The sequence below is a fragment of the Eschrichtius robustus genome, chromosome 9 (genome assembly GCF_028021215.1).
Source record: "Eschrichtius robustus isolate mEscRob2 chromosome 9, mEscRob2.pri, whole genome shotgun sequence".
Taxonomy (NCBI): Eukaryota; Metazoa; Chordata; class Mammalia; order Artiodactyla; family Eschrichtiidae; genus Eschrichtius; species Eschrichtius robustus.
In genome coordinates, this window is record NC_090832.1 from 57,468,872 (window position 1) to 57,492,030 (window position 23,159).

The following is a 23,159-nucleotide window of genomic DNA, read 5'->3' on the forward strand; positions in this document are numbered from 1 at the left end:
CATTATACGTTAACAAAATAAAAGGTTTCCATCTCTCCATCAAAGGAAAAAGTTAAAAAAATATTTTAAATGATTAAATTTATTTTTAGTGGAAGAATTTTTTCCTTCATATCTATTAATGTCCCCGTCAATCATTTTATTTTAACCTCAACTTGAAAAACACTGCCTTAGATAACAATAATTACTACTCTTACTACATCAGCTCTCTCTGTCAAAAACAAGTTGTTTCTTGTTAGATCTTCTGCTTGTCCCTGCCTAGCTTTGAATTTACACATTATCACAGCACTACTGATCAAGTAGCATATTTTTTGTATGTTCTTTTTCATCTATTAGCTCCATATGCTTCATGAGCATCAGCTCATAAGAATTCGGATCACAATACTTACTTTAAGATGTGTCTTCTTTTAAGTCTCTTTACAAAATACTTTTGGGGGACAAAAGTTACAAGAGTTATTTAAACATATTTGTTTATCAAAACTGATGAAACCAATTTTGGGGAAAAATACACAGCCTTTGTTTTTCCTAATAGCACCCAAATCCTTTGAATATTTTGTTAAAATTCTAAGGGGCTGGCTAAGTATTTCCGTTACTTATAATGACAAATCCCTACTGCCCACTTCCTAAAGAACTTTACTTTCCTTTGTTTTATATTTCATAGTTATTTAGCTCATCATGATGATATTATGTGCTGTGTATGACAGAGAATTAGGTAACATCCTGGTGTTTGTTTTCTTTGGGTCTGGGAAGATATTTTTATGCAGTAGACTACTCATAATTTTAAGTTTCCTCTAGCTTGTCATTTCTCCAAGATACTGTGCACTTTCTGAAGAATAGTAACTTACACATCTCGTGGGTATGTGACTATACTATAATCACTAAGTGTATATTACTATAATCACTAAGTGTATCAATGATTTGCCTCAAAAAGCTTCAATAATTCCTTAATTATTCCTCTTCTTTGAAAGTGTTTAATCTGATAAATATTTCTAAGACATACCCAAATACTTGAAGCCCTTTAAATAATGACTTAAAAATCAGGCTACCTGTCAGTTATAGGTAATCAACCATCCATTATTCATCTTATTTCATCCAGCATCTAGCACAGTGCCTATCACACAGTAAACATTAAACAAATGCTTTTTGAATGAAACCATTATAATATAATTATAATAATCCATTATAATCCATTATAATATATCCATTATGATATAGTCAAAATATGTTAAGGCAGAACTTCTGATATTGGACACCTTCTCAGGTTCTTATTAAGTTCAGTGGAACAAATAGAGTTCATAAACAGACTTGTTTCACACTTTTAGTGTTAACCATCTAGAATAAGTTAGGGTGACAAATAAGTTTATAAATTTTTATGCCATCTTTGCATTTATATCAACTGTCAGTGGCCTTGGTCAGTGCCTTAATAAGTAAAAGACCTGCGAGCACAAAAGATCTGAGGCTATCTGCTGGAACCATCAACTTTCTTTCTTAAATTACAGTGCTGCTGGCAATGTTATATTTTATGAAATGGTTCCCTGCTTCCTATGCTGAGATGAGTGCTGGGTGCCCTAAATGCACAACGTATTTTGAGTACTTTTAGAGCTTTATCTCTTTTTACCATTATTTCCATGATAAAATCTTCCAATAAAATTGGAACCAGACCACATTTTCTTAGAGCCTTTTTCTCAGTGAAAGATGGGTTTTATTATCTCTTAGGACACTGTCTCTCCCATATTTGTTTTTAAGAAGTGCTAAGTCAAATTTTATATTTACGTTTCAGATTCCATTTTAAATTGCTGTTTTCCAGTTTTATGCCGTATTCAGTCAACAATGCTGTTATACAATACCAAGCATCATTGTTATTTTCCTCTATAGAACTTATCTCAGTTTGTAACTAAAAAATAATTTCTGTGACTATTTGTTTAATGCTCATTTACCCTAACAGGCTGTAAATTTCATAAGGACAGGGTTGTATTTCCTTTGTTAGTATAACACCTGGCACACAGTGAAGACAATATTTCTGGAATGAATACATGCATAAATAAAATATTAATTACCTAACAGTTGGTCATACATGCCTGCAATTTTATCCTCAGTCATTTCTTATGAACCCAAATTATATATCTTTATCTAATCTATATCTAATAACTATAATACATTTATTTCAAATGAAGCATTTACTATATGTAGCAACTAAACACTTCATGGGGTCCATTTCAGATTTCCTGTTAGATAAAAGCTAAACTGGTGTGAAGTTACTGTCATCACTCTTTGTATTTTCTTTTGAAGGTATTCTATCGAAAAATCTCAATATGATAGGAGAATAAGGAATCCATGAGTGATAATCATAAAAATTAAAGGAGATTAATCTCATCCTGAAAACAAATTATCAACCCATAACATTTAATCACAGAATGGTAAATGAGAGCTAAAAGTGATCAGTCTTCCGTGATACCTAGTAATCTTTCCACATTGGAAATTTATGAACATCATTTTCCTGCTTAAATTTTTTTTAATGGTGCTCTAAAGCTATAGAATACAACCTTAATTCCTAAAGATGTCATACAATCCCTTTCTTCAACCTATCACAAGTTTCTCAGACTTTATCCCCTTCTCCTCACACCTAACATGCCAGCAATACAAACTATGAAGTTATATTTCCCATTGCCTGGAGAATCCTGTTTCCATACTTCCTCCAATTTTCTGGTTGAATGCCCTCACATCCAGATAAACTTCTCATCTTTCCTGATCTTTGCACACTTTTCCTTAGCTGCCGCAGAGATACACAGGATCCCTCTTCTTTGGTGCCACAGCACATTGCAGATACTCTAGTACAACATTTGGTGCATCATATTCCAATGTTTTGCTATATATCTTTTCCTACTAGATAATGATATGAGTGTCCCAAGGGCAAGGACCATGTATGTATCTTTTTTTACTATTAATTATTAGATATACATACACAGGTGCTAGATTCTAGGCATATAGGGATGAACAATGTAATATGAGCCCTGCCCTCCTAGAGTTTTCACTGCAACACAAAACACATATGTTGAATAACCTTTACAAGTTTGAGGATCATTATAATAAAGAACACCATATTGTAGAACCATGTGACAGATGGAACTATCTTAGTCTGCTGATCAGGTTCACAAAAAAGGCTTCATTACATTGAAAAGAAGAGTAGGGACAACAGCTCTTCTTTCTCTTTGGCTGCCTTTCACCTGCTTTTCCTCTATTTTTCTTTCTATTTGCATTATTGGTTTAGAAAGGTATATATGAGAAAGGAAAATGATAGTAAGAGCATCCCAAACCCACTTCGTTCATTTCTTCTAGATATAGATAGAACTAAGTTCAAGATATCAGGGTGACGGTGGAATGGAGCCAAATATAAATGACACTGTTAATGTAGAAATAAGAGAAGAGAGATAAAAAACTATGAGGTAGAGACTATATGGATTTAGGGAGCAAAGGTATATAGATATCAAGTGTATGTACCACCAAGGACATTTAATATATAGTAATTTTTAAAGAAATTTTAAGTACTTATATTCAAAATCTATAACTGGCTTAAATTGGATAGAGGCTGTGGTTTTTTTCTTTGTTGTAGACGTTAAAATTCAAAGTGTTATGACCTCTATAGAAAAGTAATTTGAATGCATTCTACTTAAAGGAATATTTGTAGACTCCTCAGGAGAAAATTTAAGTATCTAAGATCACAAAAGGAGATGGTTATATGAGGTACACAAAATGTATCAATAAAAAATTCAAATTATAGAGTATGTATTTTAGCCATTTGCCTTTTATTCATATTTTGAATATTCTTTGACTTATGTAAAAAAGGATAAGAAGGGCAAATGCTATCAGCACATAATGAAAAAGTAAACTATTTTCACTGGTTCTGACGTATTTCATACATATTAGTTAAAAGTGGCTGGTGAAGTAGATTTGTAGTCACATTTCTTCTCTGGGTATTAAATCATGTAACGCTGACACAAAATACGAAAATAGAAATAGTTTCATTCTAGAAACGCTGCTTTTCTTACAATTTTTCATCTGCATAATAATCATTTGAAGAGCAATAAGAGTGGAAATGTGAGGAATACTTGACTATCGTGTTTTTTCCCAAGTCCAATATTAAACTTTAATGAATGAATTATAAAAGTTGGACCATTTTAAATAAAATCTTCAACCTACTTAATCTTCAAGAATCCCAAAATTGGGAGAGAGAATAACTTTTTCAGGAGAGTAAAGTACCCATCCTTTAAGGTAGAGCTCAAGTCCCTTATTCAATTTGGCCTAACTGAACTTTGGTCCGCAGTGAATTCTACCACTCTGAGACCCTACATTAAATAACAGACTACTTGTTTGTGTTCAATATTCTATTTTCTCTATTTGATGTTAAAGTTGTTTTTCCAAGTCTATCTCCTGAAGAAAGGGGATGATGTATATTTATATTTTATGTTCATTATTTTACAGATCCAAGCAGGTTGAAGAGTGATAAAATTTCTTATAGATTGACAAAATTAAAAGGAAACATACAAGTCTTCAGAGATGATAATCTTCTCTGAATACGTCTTGGACTCTGTTTACTAAACACTCAGGAAATGTTCAGAGAAGGAAAAACTTTATTTAGATAATGCCCAACAATAGAAATTGTCTCATCTCTATAAAATAGATACCGATAACTTTCTAAGTAACCAGATCATGGTTATTTAAATACAATATACTGATTGGCTGATGATAAAATCCTGGTTGGGTTCCATAGGAAATGATTTCTAATTAGTTAGGAATGGATCATATTAACAATACATCTTACCTACAATACATTCAGTATTACTAAAAATATAAAGAAAAGAGAGAAAAAGGGTAAGATGCAAATGACTTTAAAACCACAAATATATCATTTTACTTATTATAAAACATTTCTTCAGAACAGTCCTTCAGAATTATTTGCGGTGCATATGTTCTGATCCAATACTATAAATTTGATGTTTAATCCTTACTGCAATCTAATTATGTAGACATGATTCTACCCATTTACCAATAAGAATGCTGAGTCTCTGGGAGGCATAGTAACTTCACTTAGGACACCTAGGACACTCAGGTGGAACTAAGATTTGTACATAAGTCATCTGTCTACGAAGGCCACATATTCTATACAGCATGATAAGAATATGCCTTTCACATGAGGGCCAGCAAATGCAAGGCATTCATCTTCAGAATTTAGTGCTTATACATTTCACCACTATGTTTTGACTATTTTTTCCCCAGTACGAGTGATTCATTGATCTTACTTAGTCTTGCTAACCAAAGGATGACAGTCTGGCACAATCTGGCTAACTAATCTATAATGGAATTTGAACCCATGGCCTTGGAGTAATCACAAGACACAAACAAAATGAATTAATGTTCTAATGTTTGCATGTAAAGTCTATCAGAACTCACTCTGTTTTCATGAGAATTATCTATTTATTTATTGTTTAGGTACCATTTCATCAGCATTTACAATATTCATGAAGGCTGCTCGCACTGGTGCTCGCAATTCATCAAATTCCCTGTGGAAGCTTCCTAGATTCTAGCCTACAGAGTCTGTTGATGATGTCTGTGGAGCAGGCATAGCTTACTGAGACTCGTCTGTTTTCGGTGACATGAAATCTAGACTTTAACAAATATGCCAGGAAAATACAGCTTCTACAGGGGTAATTTGGTGCTCTTTTTGTTTGTTTAATTCAGGCTCTCAAAATTATTAGATCTCGATTTAGACTTGCAAAATTACTTCACCAGCATTAAAATTATGCTGCTTATGCAATGAAAAAAATAGAATGCATTTTAATGGAAGGTTTGACCTGCAGAAAGATGAATAATTTGCATCAATTTTTGTGTATTATGTTCAACTAATGAAGACAAATGTATTCATTCATTTCTGTAAAGCTGAAGAACTGAAGGCCGGCAATATTATGCATCTATAATGATGAATATTACAGTACTTATTATATGATGAATTGGGAATTCTAGAAATGGATGGTGAGCGAAACAGGGAAAAAACATGCTTTTCATACTGATTTCTATTTTTATAAACACCAACATCTGCCTTAAATAAACAACATGTCTCCCTTAGTACCAATTCTACATCTCTCACTTCATCAAATAACAAGAAATGAAGAAGCAGTGAGATCTCATGCATTTAACATTAGAAAATAGAAGTGAAGAATGAAATTTCACATTGTTCATATGTCAGTGTGGTATCCTTCTACCATAAAGAGTCCATGATACAACCTATTGTAATATTTTTTACTTTAGGCTGATTATGTGTAAGGGCATTATAATGAGATAAAACTTACTTAAGAATTACTAATAGGGCTACAGCTATTTTGTATTCATTAATATAAAATATGTTGTAAAATAGTTTATAAAGGTAACATTAAAATCCAATTATGAAGCAAGAAGGCATCTTATTTATAATTACATAAGTAAATATAATACAAGAAAAATGTATATACCAATTTTGTGTCTGATAAAACTGTCATTAAATTTAACCTTAGTATTATAAGGGATTTATACATATATTCTTTACATTCATCTTTACTTCACCTCTACATTGCCTATTACATTCTTCATGTATTACACATATTTCAGTAGTTCTCTGACTATGATATAAGTAATTTAATTTGGACTTTGTTCACAGATATAATTATTCATGGACTGTTTGAAACCTACTACTGATTTAATCCCAGAAGTAAGATAAGGATACATAAGATTATAGAAAATTTTAGCATCTTGGACGATAGGCACAGACACGAGCAGAATTTCCTCCATCCCCTTTTCAGCTGACTCATGCTCCCCATATGTTATTAACAGTTGGGAGGCACCAATAAATGAATGAAGTGTGCCACTAGTTCATTGTTAAAAACAGAAATAGTTTTAATGGGACCCTTCAGACACTTTACAATATTTCTACCAAATTGAACACAGCAAAGCAAAATAACACCAACTGGCCCTAATGGATTTTTTTCTAGATTGCTGTTTTCCTACCAGCTCATGGACTGCTGAGTCTGCCTAGTCCTCAAAGCGCCCTGTGCACTCAACATTCCAAAGACAGAAGCCAAGAAGGTTTTTAGTATGGGTGGTCAGAAGGGAGGCAAGGCAGCCGAAAATGCCATTAAGTAGAAACGCTCCCTGTTCGGCTAAAATAGATGATCACCTATGGTGAATTAAAAGGCAAGACTGCATTTGCTCACACATTTTAAATATTCCTTAATGAAAACTGCTGTGATTTGCTTTTTTTGCTTTACCCCATCCAGTTGTTGTTTTTTAAAAATTCTAATGAATGAAAAGGAAGTTCAGTTAACGTATTATGAGTAAGAACACCTACAATTTCAAAAATCTACCATACAGTAAATATCACATTAAAATAACATTGCTGCAGTCAGGAAAACTATGAAAGGGATTTAATGTCACCGCAAGCTTAATTAAACCAGCTTATGCTTATTTAGCATTTACCTTCACATCATTGTTGATTGCTCCACTAAGGTATTTTTGTGTAAACAGAGCTTCCCTAATTAAATAGCTTATATCTGAGTCATTCAGTGATTTCACAACAGTTTGGGCAGTAATCATCACACTCAGAGTGATGAATGGTGATGGCAGGCCCCTAGATGAATCACACAGGAGGAGGCCTAGCAGGTTAAAAGGACGCATGGACTTCTGGGGGAAAAAAGAAAAATATATATAATTTTTGAAATATTTCTGAATATTCACTCCAAAAGAGACATAGTATTTCTGTTTACCCTCCTGCACTTAACCACATACACCTCTATGACAATATCTAAAAATCTGAGCAACAATAAAAGCAAAGCAGAGGGCGTTCCTCTCCTTGATCACATTTGCAGTATTAATAAAGACAGAATTTTCATATCAGTTTATGGCTCTTGCAGGTATAAACTCAAAATCCTGGGTAATTTCTGGAACTGATCTAAATTTCCAGAACCTGAGCCTATATTGCTCTGCTTTGAATAGATTCATCTCCTTAACTCTTGTTGGGAAAGAGACTCAAATAACCTTTTCTTTTTCACACCTAAATGCATTATTTTTTATTTTTATTTTTTGGCTTATAATTAAACAAAATTTTAAAACTAAGTAAAAATGACATATTACCAAAAAATTGTCAATATGCTTGAAAAAGATGATATAAAAGGCAAATGTTAATTAACTAGTTGAGAAGTGCAGGTTATGATGGTGGTTGAAAATTTATGGTAAGTCAGAATCTCATTCAAGTACTAGAGTTGCACGTCATTGCATTTATTAATGACCAAGTAATAATTCATGAAAGCCATATTTTTGGCAGAGCTATGACATAGTAAATCATAAATTACTGCCTGAAGTTTTTTTCTCAGACATATTTGAGGGGGTAAAGTGTGAAATGCCTCTCTCTAGATTATACTTCTTTGATGAAGTTATATGAGTTAAGACTTACTCATAATGTATTGGAGTCTCAAAATCATTTTAATTTTATACTATGTTATGAGTGAATAAAATATAATTTACTAAAGTTAAGAACTTAATATTATCAAGTCAAACAGAAGAAAACTATCTGAACAAAAGAAACAAAAATTATATTGCAATACCTACAGGTGAGTGATTTGAATAGTCATCCCTTTAAATTTAAATTATTATGTTCAAATTTATCTCATTCAGAATTAGGCTAAAAACAAAATGTATGTTAAATGCATTAAGCAACTTTTAGTAATGAGACATTTTAATAAATTTAAATTCAATATTATTTGGCAATGAAAATAAAGAAGAATATGGTAAAATATTCTTCCTAGTCTATAATTTTGCTATGTCAAAGTATTATTAGATGCTTTGAATTTTTATTAATATGTACTGATAATTTTACATTAAAAGTCCAAGAAAGTCCTATAAAAGAAATTTATCATGTGCCATTACCTAATTTTTAAAAATTCATTTGAATGAAAACACTAATTTATTACACTATTATTCCAAGCTAACTACACACTATGAAGAAATGATTCCACTTAGATATATAATTCAACTTGATTTCTTAAGTTTCTCATGCAAGTGACCTTGCCTGTATCAATGACTATTTTCTGCAATAACTACGCTTTCTTCAGAAGGCAAAAGTTGATCTGATCAGCTGAGTTGAACAGATAAAAGGAAAAAAAAATCTACACCCTAAGGCTTATAGTTTTAATTTGTTTTGTTCTCTCATATATAAGATAAGCTTAAAATGAGAAGAAATAGAAATTCCAAATGCTGTGCTCAGTATTTTCCTTCATTTAAAAAATTACATTTAAAAAGTTATATAGTTTATACATTTATTAATATTTTGAATTGTTTTATATTTTCCTTATAAGTCAATATCTTTCAGTAAACAGTATCAGGGGTAGGGAGAAAACAAAAATTGCTATTTGTATGGTTCCAAGAAACTGTAACAGCTTCCCTAGAACTGATTTAACTGTTATCTTTCTTTTTTTAAATAGCTTTCACATCTGAAATATCTCAGGGAGTTTTTGAGAATTATATAATATACTATTTTGATTTATTTGTAACAAGCATTTCCTCAAAGCAAAACAATATGATAAGAGACATTCCTGGTACACCGGTACATTGTATTTACAACACAAACAAGCAAACAAACCAAAAAACCCCATCAAGTTAAGGTTGTATATTGTATGTCAAATTTGTTTATTCTAGAAATTTTGAAATTATGAGTGCTATTATGTAACTAATATTAATGAAGAATATCTGTGCTATACTCTAAAGTCCTCAAACATCTTCCCCAAATCTTATCCAATTCTCACTACCCTCAGTCACTCAGGTTTGTTTAATGAGGTCATCGCATTGAGTAATGTAAGATACCATGCCGATCTTTAGCTCCAAAAGTTATTTGTTTTCTCTATTTATAAATCTTGCTGCACCATCGTATTTTCATATGTAGAGTTCATTTGTTGAACAAATAATTGAGGGTCCACAGAGTGCAGGCACTATTGTTGTGTGGGCTTACAACAACAAACAGACAAAAATCTCTGCCCTCTTCCACGCAATGTAAACCAAAAGAGGAGGGTAAGGATACACAGAAATCTCACTCCTTCCAGAAACAACACTGAAAAATGCATTTATTTTCTTCAGCTCTTTCCAAATGAAACTGTGAGGCAATGGGAAGCTATCAAATCACTGCTTCCATTCCTCTCATAAGTGTTTAAGAAGGTGTTTGATTTTTAAAATTTGTTTGAAAACATCAGCTAATCATATTTCTCCACGTAGTTTCTAGCCCACTTTAAATCAAACTCTGGGACTCTGTCAAGTATATTACCTGAAACATTACTATAAGTTTAGCATTAAATAGACCTTAGGTGTTCCTAGTCTCACCCTGTAATTTTACTAATTAAAAAAAAAAGAAAGAAATTTAGAAGCTATAAATTTCATGTCACTTGTCTAAGATCATATTAAGTGACAAAGGCTAAATCTAGAATATCTGTGTGCAAAATAATACATGATGATACCTTAGAGCATATTATCAGCCTCTTTTCTAAAACATAAATTTGTTCATATAACTTTTCATAAATGAGTACAAGTACACTTGAAAAGTTACCAAAGTTACTCATCACAAATTCCAAATAAATGGTACATCAACTCATGAAGTTGTTGAGTTCTTTAGGTAATTCTTACTGAGGCAAACAACCATATGGGATCTAACTATGGAGCATGCCAGGATTTGAACACTCCATCAACACAAAACTGTGGCAATAAACTCAATCCTTACTGTGAATATAAGTATAATTTAAAGCATTTTGAAAAGAAGTGCTTCTTAAGCTATAATTATGAGAACTCAAACATTTTTATATATTAGAATTAATTAGAAAACTTCTGAATTAATATATACATTGGCATAATAATGGCAAAGATTTGGATGGCCTTTCCCTGGTGCAAACAATAAAGGGGGTTCATTTTGTGTAGAGAATTTTAAAACAATAATAGCAACAACTGTCACCCGGCACTGGCAAGTCAAAACATGTCAAAAGTAAAATATTCCTCTCTTGAGAATATCTTTTGTTCATCCAGGTTCTAAACAATTACTATTGAGTTTTAACAGCCCAACTCTTATTGAGTTTTGAATTAGCATCTATTTATTTCTTATTCTTTAATAAACATTGTGCTCCACTTGGAAACTAATTTGGAGAATTCTCATACAGCTCACTCCCCCAAGATATGTGAGCTCAGCTACACTTGCAAATTTTTGGAGCAAGAACTTAAGCTTCTTGTTTTGTTTTGCTTTGCTTTCACAATGACTGTGTAATCATTATTTTGAGTCTACTATATAATTGCAGGAATATGTAATGTTACAGGAGCGAATGTCTCAAAATTCTCTCAAAGCCAGTTCGAACTATTTTGAGCTATAATGAATTGGAGTAAACTTTACCTAATATGAAAGAATTTAATCTTGAAGTTTTTGAAGTCATTATGGTGGAAAATTTTTGGACTTCCTAGACATTTGAAAGTTGTTAGAAATGATCCCAAAGAAACAAAGACATGGACACTATTGCAATTTCTGGAATTTATCATGAAATGGGATTTTTATGAATCTGTGCCCAACTTTCTAACTATGGTATACATGTTAGCTCATTTGAAAGAAACTTTTCAAAATTAAAAGTAATAAAATTATGAATGAGGATACATGGACAAATATGACTATACCATTTATTAAACACAAATATATGAAGATCTGTTTTGACAAAGTCATTAAAAATTTGCAGAAGTTAAGGCTCAAAAAAATTATAGTGTCATTATTCATTACTGTACAGCCAGTGAGTAGTTGTAAGTAAGTGCTTTCCTCTTTCTTTAAAAAAAAAATTGATGTAATAAAAACATGTTAATCTGTTATTTTTTTTTCTTTGCATACAGTATGTTTCCTGTTTGTGCTATAACAAATTACCACAAATTGAGTGGCTTAAAATAACACAAATTCATTATCCCATAGTTCTATAGGTCAGAAGTCCTAAAAGTGAGGTATCTGCAGGGCTGCATTCTTCCGTGGCCTCCAGGAAAGAATTTGTTTCCTTGCCCCCTAAACTAACTTCTAAAGGTCCTCTGTATTGCTAGGCTGTGGTCCTTTCCTCCATCTTCAGTTCACCAAGTAACATTTTCAAATCAATCTCTCTCTCTCTCTCTTCCTCCCCTTCCCTGCCATGGTGTCCCCCCACCCCAAGATTTATATATTGAAACCTAATCCCCAGTATAATGGTATTTGGAGGTGGGGTCCCTGGGGTGTGATTGGGTCAAGAGGGTGTAGCCCTCATGAATGAGATTAGTGCTCCTTATTTAAGGGACTCAAGATAGATTCCTTGTTCCTTCCTGGTCTATTAACCAAGAAGCAGCTTCTCGTCAGACACCAAATCTGTTGGTACCTTGATCTTGGACTTCCAGCTTCCAAAACCGTGAGAAATCAATTTCTGTTGTTTTTACAGCACCCAATCTCTGGTGTTTTGTTACGGCAGCCCAGGTGGACTAGCACATTCTTTCTCTCACTACTTCTGTTGCGATATCTTCTTAATTGTGACACTTGTGCTTCCTTCTTTTAAGGACCTTTTCGATTACACTGGACCCACCTGGTTAATCCAAGATAATCTCCCCATTTTAAGATCCTTAACTTAATCACATCTGCAAAGTCCCTTTTGTCATAAAAGGTAATAAATTCATATGTTCTCAGGATTAGGCCATGGACATTTTGGGGGAGCCATTTTTATGCCCATGACATGTACATATATACTGTAGTATGTATTTATACATTTATTAATCATATAAATGTATATACATGTTCATATACATTACACATACATATGAAGCTCAATAAATGAAAATTTTCATTGTCTTTTGTGGCAATTATTATTATTTCATTCCATGATTATTATTGAAAAGAATTTTGTCATATAGAAGAAAGAGAATGTTAAAACTAATCAATCCTAGTGTAAAATATTCTAGGTATGTCACTGGTAAATAGGCTGCTATTCCTCTTAAATAAACATATACCTCTTGTAAATAAAATAATTATTCACAGTAACCATTTGTGGCTCATTCTTTTAGTTAACTAAGTCAAATACTATATTCATAAGCCACCAATCTGAAAAAATAATGTTGCAAAAACTTTATTCATAGAAACTTTTTTTAAGTGTAAGATTGAGAAGGTCCTTTGCGGGGGAGGTGTTGTGGATGTTTTCAGCACTGATACAGTAAAAATGTCTACTGACCATTTGGTAGAAATCAATTTTCCTTTTGTTACTTACTCCTTTAGAAGCAGATGTCCAAATATCGTCCTGACTTTATACAGTCTCAGAACATAGCAAGATACATTTGTTTGAAGCAAGATTCCTAACAGCATATGGAGGCACTGTTTTCCTTCCCTTTTCACAGCAACTAAGATTAATGAACAAAGAACAAGTGGCTGACATGAAGCCTACCCATGGGGGTGCCGACGCCATAACCTTTGGAGTCTATGAGGCCGCCAATCTGTGTCAGGTTACAGTTCCTCTGAGTGACAAACTCAATGGTTGTTGACTCCATTAGGAAAGCATAATCGGAGGTGAGGACTCTCTGGATTCCTTCTTCATTACTTTTGACGAGCACGGACTGCCGCCTGCTACTCATAAAGGCCCACATTTTGTCATATGTGGAGATTTTTGATTTCTGGGGAAAAACAAAATACATAAGAAAGACATTTCTTAGTTTCCACGTGATCCTACAATATTTAGATGAAATTGACCATATTTAGTTTGCTCATCGTACCTTATAACTGTATTAGTAATAACACTGATACTAAGCCACAAAAAAATCAAAATCTGTATAAAAACATTTCTCACAGCAATTCCTCATCGTATTTCCAGGTATAGAGCAGATTTATTTAACAAATGTATAAAAAATGTCCTGATGTTCAAAAGTTCACTACTAGTAAATCATAGGAGGCAATAAAAAAGAGAAAATAAACAAGATTAATAAGGGCTGTTTTTTGTGTTTGTATCTCACATGAATACCTCGTGTGTACAATTTTATCCTTCAACATTACTATAACATCAAATTTGGAAGATGCAGACACTGGACACTAAGAGGTTTTTTTTTTTCCCCCGAATTCATAAGACAGATGTTACATTATCCCCCAAGGATACATACAGATATAGGTTGAAGAGATGAGAGGAATTTGTTACAAATAAGGATATTACAAATAAGAATGACTACATTTCTGCTAAGCCACAATCTGGACACCACAGAACTTCTTTTAACCTGCTCAGGACAACAGGAAATCAATCATTCAGGTCTTACTAACTAACGATTCCTGGACCAAGAAAATAGAAGAGCTTTTACATCCAACCGGAAATTCTCAGTAGGGCTTCAGTGCGATCTATTGCTAAAGGAAAGAAATGGGTTTTGTTCAGAAGGCACTGGTAAAACATAAACAGGAAAAAGGTTAGCATCTGCTTATGGAAAGCTCGTCTGTGAAACCTTTACCTTAGTTTAATTCTTATACAATCACAAAAAATAATACTGCAACTATAAACACAAGAAGGACATTCACCATACTGGTTGCTCTGTCATGAAAACTCAGAACTATTTTCAAATAAATAGATATGCAATCTTTTGCAGCTTAAGTGTGCATTTAGTCCTAAATGTGCCAGGACATAAATGTGATATTACTCCTTCCACTAAAAGGTAGGTACACAGTAATATTTAGAAAAATTCTGGCACTATTTCAATGATAAAATGGGAAGAAAAACCTTAATTTGGGGGGCAAAATACCTAGAGGTACAATAAGTGCTTTATAAAAACAAATAGCTTTAGAGCTAAGAAAGGGCAGATGTGTAAACCTTTGCTCTCCAGTGAACACTAAAACATGCTAAAAGGTCAGTGGCTCAAAATGGGAAAGAAGGCAGCTAGAACCCCCAGAATAAGATTGATATGATTACAAATTTGGGCAGCTATGGAGGCATGTCAGTTGTTTTCAAGTAAAATAATCAAATGTTAGGAGTAGAAAAGGGAAATGAAAGGAATAATTAAGGCTATGATGAGATTCTTACTGGAATAATTAAGACCAATAGTGAGATTTTGCAAAGATGCATCTGGCTATCCAAATTAGTAACATAATAGGATAGCTAGAACAAGTTCATTTCCTTTCAAAGGTAAAGAATTGTTCTCCTAATGTTTTGGATTAAGTGAGGCCAAACTACAAAATAGAATCAAAGTCAGAGCTCACCTGCAGATTAAAGAGATTTTATGTAAAAAATAAACTTGGATACAGCTTTTGATTTAGTGAATCTGTGACTGATAATAAACACAATCCAAAAATGTAATACTAAAAATTTATGTAATCAAAACTGCATGCTCATTACTTGACAATTTAAAATGTAACATCTTTAATGGAGAGTGATAGTGTAATATCATAACATGGGTGTACTCATTGAAGCCAAAAATCAAGCAGAGATAAAAAGTGTACAAAAAGTTATTCTTACTTGTATTGGTCATAAGTCTCCTAAATTCTCTGCTTTATTTTAGTCATAGGAACATTAGCAATAAATACATTTTATTGCTTTAGTTACATGATTTTCAATTCATGATAACATGTTCCATCACTGAAGAGTTAATTTAAATAAAAACTTGAGGACTAGTAATTTTGTCTGAAACAAAGGGAGAATATAATGTTTACAATGGCACTAATCATTTAAATAGTATAATTATGTCTTTCTCTTTTTTAATATTAAAAGTAGAAAAATTTAGTTTAAACATTATGCAACACAATTTAAAAGAAGAGAATTACATTTTTGACAGTACATGAATGTATCCATTATTAATATTTTGCTGTGGTTAATGAAGTAAACACATCAATCTTTTTTAACAGAACCCACACCCAACAAACTAAGATATATTTCTAATATATTCTTTATAAATGTATAGTTTAATTTTACATTAATGTGAAATTTAGTATTGTTTTACATTTGAAATGTCTAATCTACAATACTAACCTTCCACTGACAAAATAAGGATTTTACAAAATATATTTTTATATAAAACTCTTGGAACACTTTACTGCACTGATTTTTTATTTCTATGAGCATTTCCTAGAAGGTACTATTTATATTCATTTTGAAACTAATCATTTCCTATCTTTTTAAAAAAATTTTTATTGGAGTATGGTAGATTTACAATGTTGTGTTAGTTTCAGGTGTACAGCAAAGTGAATCAGTTACACATATACATATATCCACTCCTTTTTAGATTCTTTTCCCATATAGACCATTACAGAATATTGAGTGGAGTTCCCTGTGCTATACAGTAGGTCCTTATTAGTTAATCATTTCCTACCTTCCATTATTACTTAAGTATCTCTTATTGATATACTTCTGATTTTCTGTAATCTATTGTCTATGATTTTTGTACAGGTTCACTCATCTTTCCTGTCTGCAGAAAATATAAGTATTTCTATTGTTCCTATATGGCATAATAGGTTTAGATAGAAAAGTTACCCAAATTGTTTTGTTTCTCATAATAAAAATAAAAACCCAAATAAGAAATATTTCAATTTAGAAATATTGACTACTTGCTGCTCACACACATTCTATATGGCTTGCTTGCTTGTTTTGTTGTCATTCTTTAACCACAATTTCCAACTGAGCACAGTTATCTCTCAATTATTGCTGTGAAACACAGCGCTGTGTAGAAAAGATATGGGAAGTAAGATTAAAAGCCATTACTACCTTTGTAGCCTGCATGTGTGTATGTGTGCGGTATGTAATGCCATTCAACTCTTAAACAACTTCTATAGAAAGTTGAAATAGAAAACTAATCTTTAGCATTGCCTGGCAATTTTATTACTTTTATCATTTTCAGTAGTGAAGATGGTATAGTGCATCACTGGTTTAAAAACACAAGGTCTGAACAACATGAATTTTACTGAAACCCTTAAATTTAAAGCAGCTAAGATGGCTTATAAAATATTTGAAGAAAGTATCTGAACAAACTCTTAGGCTGAATATGAAGATTACGAGGCTTTTTTCTCTATAAATCTGGCCACTCATAAATACTTGATTACCTATACTTAACTAATATATAGATAAGTTCTGAGTAATGTAGGCCTGAGCCAGAAGTAATGATCACTAATTCTACATCTCTTATTAATGGAAGATATGTCCTTATGCAAGCCAGTTAACCTCTTAATTCCAGTTTACATAATAGTCAAATATCTTTGCTAAACTTACAGGGTTTTTGTGAGGATCATATAAGACACTACACGTAAACACACTATGCAGTAGTAAGACATTTTTGTAACTCCAATTATTTTTTAAAAAGAGAGCATACTACTCCCAAGTGCTTGTGTTTTATTTTTCTTAAAAAACACCGAGTATTCTGGCAAAGATGGAAGGTTGAGTATCATCTTTGAACACATGTTCTCTCCTATGGCATGAAACCACAAGGCAAAAGAGAAATGGATAGGGTGCAACAAAATCAAAATTTTGGAAGCTGGAAAGCAGATAGATGAATTGTAACTGAGCTAACCAACGTTTAGGACCCCCTTCTCCCCTGTAAAAGTTTCTGAGATTGGCATCTCTACATCCTTCTCAAAGCCAGAATGATCAAACGTCTAACAAAAGTAGAATTTATTGAAAAAATGTCATAAAAACAACTATCTCTGAGCAACTTGGTGACTGCTCCATCCCACCCAAGCAAAGGACTAGAGGTTTTATTCTCTGGGAAGTAAACAAGAGTACACTGGAGAAAGTTGAGCTACGGGGGCCCATACTGAAACCAGAAGGAAGAGGTTGGAGTCTACAGCCAATGTTGAGACCAGTCAGCATTCTGTCTGTTTTGGTTCTTTGAATTCCTCCAAGAAGATTTTTTTAAGCAAAACTGAACTGCTCTAAAGAGATAATAATAATATTAATAATATTAGTAACAATAATAATAGTAATAATAGCAGTTAGCACATATAATACCATGTACCAAACATTATTCTAAATTATTTATACATATTAAAATTTTTTAAGTTTTACAAAATTTCTATTAGGTGGTAGTATTTTTGTCCCCATTCTAAAATTAGAAAACCAAAATACAGAGTGCTTAATAATATGCTTAAATCCATGTGGCCTCTTCCTAGCAAAACCAGGAATCAAACATGGGCAGATTAGCTACCAAGTTCATAGTCTTAATTATTGTACTATATCAACTGCATCTAAAGGCACATATCATGGATTTCCTACAAAACAACCCACTATATCACCCTAAAGTGAAGCTCATAGTTTTTCACCCTTAACTAAGCACCCAGAGCTTGCAGTGAGTCTCTAACCTAAATTATACAGACCAAAACAAATAAAATGGCATAAATGTCCTCAGAGAGGTAAAAGATGCTGCACAAATGCAAAGAAAAAAATTTAAATGGACTCTGTTGAAAGAAATACATTCAGAGAACAAATATATATTAAAAATCTGATATCAAAAATGGAAACCTCAAGTGAAATGTAGAATAAAAGAGAATTTAAAACACTGCAATTGGCTTGACCTCTAATTTCAGAATATTTATATTAAATACATGTGGAATTATACTGATATGATACTCTAAGATCTAATGTGTAAGGAGGAAATAAGAAGCCTCATCTAGTTTTATTTCTAATAAAATAGAAAATTGTTGAACATTTTCAAGGTAAAATAGACTGTAGGATCTCTAAGGTTAAAATCCATAGGTAGGGGCTTCCCTGGTGGCGCAGTGGTTGGGAGTCTGCCTGCCAGTGCGGGGGACACGGGTTCGAGCCCTGGTCTGGGAAGATCCCACATGCCGGGGAGCAACTGGGCCCGTGCGCCACAACTACTGAGCCTGCGCGTCTGGAGCCTGTGCTCCGCAACAAGAGAGGCCGCGATAGTGAGAGGCCCGCGCACCGCAATGAAGAGTGACCCCCGCTTGCCGCAACTAGAGAAAGCCCTCGCACAGAAACGAAGACCCAACACAGCTAAAATAAATAAATAAATTAATTTAAAAAAAAAAAATCCATAGGTAGAAGCTGTATAAGTTAAAGTTTAGGAATAAGAACTCATTTAAGGTCAGTAAGCAGGTATTTAAAATTAATAATCAAATATTTGTATGCTGAGTGTGAAAGTTTATGTAAACTTATTTAGAAGTAAGGATATACCGAGTTGCAATGTGAACTAAAGATCGTAGGTGGAAGGTGCGGCATGTTGAAAGAATGACCTGTATAGTATGTTCTGCTGAATCTCCTGTTAGACTAAGGTTAGTTTCATTCGGTGAAGTAGCTACTGATCATTGCCAAGGGACATGATAAAATCGTGGATGGAGACTGAGCTGCTGAGCTAAACGTGCACAGTCTTTGAAGGTCCTCTAGCCACAGGGATACGGAGAAGTGAGGACCTACCTAGAACACCAGAAAAGACTCAGGAATTGGGACACAGCTTGGTCCTGAGCATCACTGTTGCCAAATTCATTAGGAAAGACATAGCAGAAGAATGTATTATTTAAGAGAAATAAGAAAAATGAAAGTCAGGTAATAAACTAAGCATCCAAAAATATAATTTTCTGTAAGGGAAGAATTGAGATAATGGCAAATTAGGGCATAGAAGAGAAACTATTCAGATAGAGTGTAGCCAAGTTAAAAAAAATATTGAATTAGTGAAAAAAAAAAAGAATATCTTGTTTCACTCCTTTACTTCACAAATGAGAAAAGTAAGTCTACTTGATAAGAAAAAACTGTTAGCAGTGAAGGTAGATTTGTAAAGAGTAAAATGCTGATAGGATTTATGACATCATGGTTTTAAAGAAGAATTTTAATTCCGTAACAAGACAATAACTTCTTTGGCAAAAAATGAAAAACATTCCTAAGTATTATCATTACAATTAGGCTGTACATAGTAATATAAAGTCACGCAAATAAATTAAATCAAGTCTCAGAGATATTGCTTGAAGTGAATATTAAAATCAAAGCACTGTAAAGGAAAAGCATATTTAAAATGTTTGAAATAAAATCGTCTTATTTTCTCACACAACCCACCCCGCCGCTCTAAATACTGGAATAAATTTCTTTCTTTTGTGTGTGTCTCATATTAAAGACACTTTCCTTCTGTGTTACATCAGACAGATTTAGGATGTCAATGTTTAGCAGTGTTTATTTTATCAAAATGCTGAGGCTTGTAAGTTGATTTGGTTTTTGCTACATCAGCACAAAATCAATAAAACTAGTTCATAAGGCACTGTCTTTTTATAATAGCAGTTTTCATGGGCTATGAAACATCAACAGAAGGATAAAAGAAAAAATTCTTGTCAAGAATAAACTTACAAAGAATAAGAAATACAACACTTTTTAAAAATTCACAGATGCCAAAAGATTGTGTGCTTTACAAAGAGCATTCAGTATACTTAAAATATTTTAAACATATAGCTAATGATTCCAAATTTAAGGATACATAGCTTTAGTTTCTGATAGAACTCAAAATAAAGTTTGCAACCTGAAATTACCTGGCTCTTTGAAGATCTCCAGTATCTAATGGGTTTAAGGTAACATTTTTCCTGAGCATTTTAGAGAGAGATTTTTAGAACAGGTAAAATACTGATACAAGGATAGTGCTCTGAAATTTTGTTTCTATCCCATCTAAAATGCTATGAAAGCCAATAAAGTAAGGGTTACTCTTGTACCATAGGAGCAGATCTTTTATTGTAAGCAACATATTTTACAAATTCAAAAAGCCATTTGAAAAAAAAATCTTTGATTTAAATTCTTTAGTACTCAAACGAATTCTTCTCCCCACTCACTTTGATTGCTGTCAAATACAAATTAAAATTTAGAAACCATCTTGTGTTCATTGGACCTATTTTTATAAACCTGTCAGATACCCTAAAAATGATAAGAAAATATTTGCTAGACCTCTGGAAGTTAATTTAAAATTAACTTTTTAAGTGTGTTCTAGAGGAAAGCTTATGTTCTTGAATAAGAGGGAAAAATCTTTAATATTAATCTTGTTTGAACTATCATAACCACAAAGCATCAACAGTACAAAGAAAATCCAGTACTATTTTGTAATATTTTTTTTTACATAATATTTGAAGCGTTGACTACAACTCAGATTTTTTAAAAAGTTTATCAAGTAGTGCAACACCTAAAACATCTTGAAGTAACTTTTAAAAAGACTTTATTTATGTTAAGAACCCATTTATTTTTATTTAAAAAATAAACATTCATGAAAAAATATTTTCTCACCTAAACCATAATGTGTGGCAGAATTAGTTGAACTCTGGTGTATGGATGAAAGTGGTGAAATTACTAAAAGAAGAGGCAGTAATTTCTGATGATTTTTCATAATTACCAAAGTAAATTTGGTGTCATTGGTACTTACTCAAATCATTCCTTTTCAATAAATTCCACATTACCAATTTGGTTTCTAATATTAACTTAAATATTTGGTTATAAGTGCTATAATAACATTTATTATTCTGTTATGAAAAAGTCACATGTAATCATTCCTAATATGTGCTTTGAAAAAGCCCATACCAAGGGAGACCTTGGTAAAGGAGAATTTGGCTGAGATTTGCATTTTAATTTTTTATTACAGTAAATAAATTACCAACAACAGTGGAACATATGTGCTAGGTAAGAACAGCTGAGCCCTATCTGGACCCATCTGACCTTGGTCACTAGGAAATTAGAGTTAATTCAGGAAAACAGGACTGAAGCCATATGTGGTTCATATCAAAGGTGGATCTGAGGCTAGTGCAGTGATCTGAAAGCATTTGGTTGTTAGCAAACCTGTCAGTCCTTGGAATAATTCTGGCAGTTTTATCTTGAAGCATCTGCAATCTCTTAAAACAGGATATTTGAAGAGAAAGACAATGAAAGAGAATTGCTCTTCTCATCGTTACGGAGAGTTAATAGAGGAATAAGAGAGAGAATTATGACTGAGCATAATAGGATGGGCAGCAAGTTTAAAGCGATTTGGTGCAGTTAAAGGCAGTTATCCTTTTGAGGCAGTTGAGCCAGGATTTGATAGTTCATTCTGCACTATTCAGAATCCCTACTGATGATTCTTCTGGTCATTGAATTTTATTCTTTAAATGAGATATCTTGAAATTTCCTGGTCAAATATTTTCTTTTCTTATAAATAATAGTAATCAGCAATATAGTTTACTATCATTTGGTCAAATTTAAATAAAATTAGGAAACTTGACTTCACTGGGTCAATGGAGGACCTTGAACCACAATTTCTTGGCCATATCTAACAAAATGCTTCCCTAACAATTTCAAAGAAATGTTATGAGGAATAAATGAGAAAATTCATATAAAGTCACTTCGACAAGCTATAAAGCTCTCTAAAGATATCAGGATTTTATTCTTATTGCAAATTTTATGTGATCAATCAGTGGAGAAACATAGTAACTCTCTACTAGGACTGCAGCATATAACTACTATATTCTTATATCTCTGCCTTTACCTTTAGAATAATTTATAATTTATAGGAACATGGAAACATTCACTTGCTTACCCATTCACTCACTTGTTCTTTCATATTTATTGAGCACCAGCTTGGTGTAAAGGACCATGCCAGGCACTATGCATGTAGAGGTTAGACCAAAACAAAGCATGGCCCCTGTCTTAGCAAAGCTTAATGTCCCATAAATACAGGAAAAGTAAACTAAGAATTATGAAATGGTGTGATAAATGCCTTGACAAGGGACAGATGAGGTGTAACCTAAATTGATGAAGGGATGTATGACAGGAAGTCAGAGGAAATAATTCCTTTTCCTTTAGGATTCAAATCAATTACAGTTTTGCTGGGTCTCTCACTCCTTTCTAATTGAAACTCTGAACTATAAATAGGCGTGGGGAAGAAAAATCCTCAACATTTGAAACTCTTAAAAGAATCATTGTTCTCACTTTCAGCCAGTACCCTTTCCAGGATTTCTAAACTCTTCTGGGAGATGATGCAAACCTCATCAAAATATTTTAAGAATGATGTTTAGATACATAATGTTTGTATTGCTGTAACCTTATATACATCAAAATATACACAAAATGGATACTTTGTTTCTAAATAGTAAATAAATGACCTTAGTTGGCCTACGGAGGAGAGAGAAACAGTTTTAATCACTTCGCCATCCATTGGCT

General features: G+C 32.7%; 1 protein-coding gene across 5 annotated transcripts in view; it reads right to left on the bottom strand.

Annotated features, from left to right (window-relative positions):
• Positions 1 to 23,159, bottom strand: part of GRIK2 (glutamate ionotropic receptor kainate type subunit 2) — a 629,459-nt gene that overhangs the window by 19,062 nt on the left and 587,238 nt on the right. For 4 of the 5 annotated variants that reach the window (XM_068550777.1, XM_068550778.1, XM_068550780.1 and 1 more), the window contains one exon: positions 13,476 to 13,701. In XM_068550777.1, the coding sequence (XP_068406878.1) occupies positions 13,476 to 13,701 (226 nt within the window). The remainder of the gene's footprint in view (positions 1 to 13,475; positions 13,702 to 23,159) is intronic. The other variant, XM_068550781.1, reaches the window with a different exon arrangement.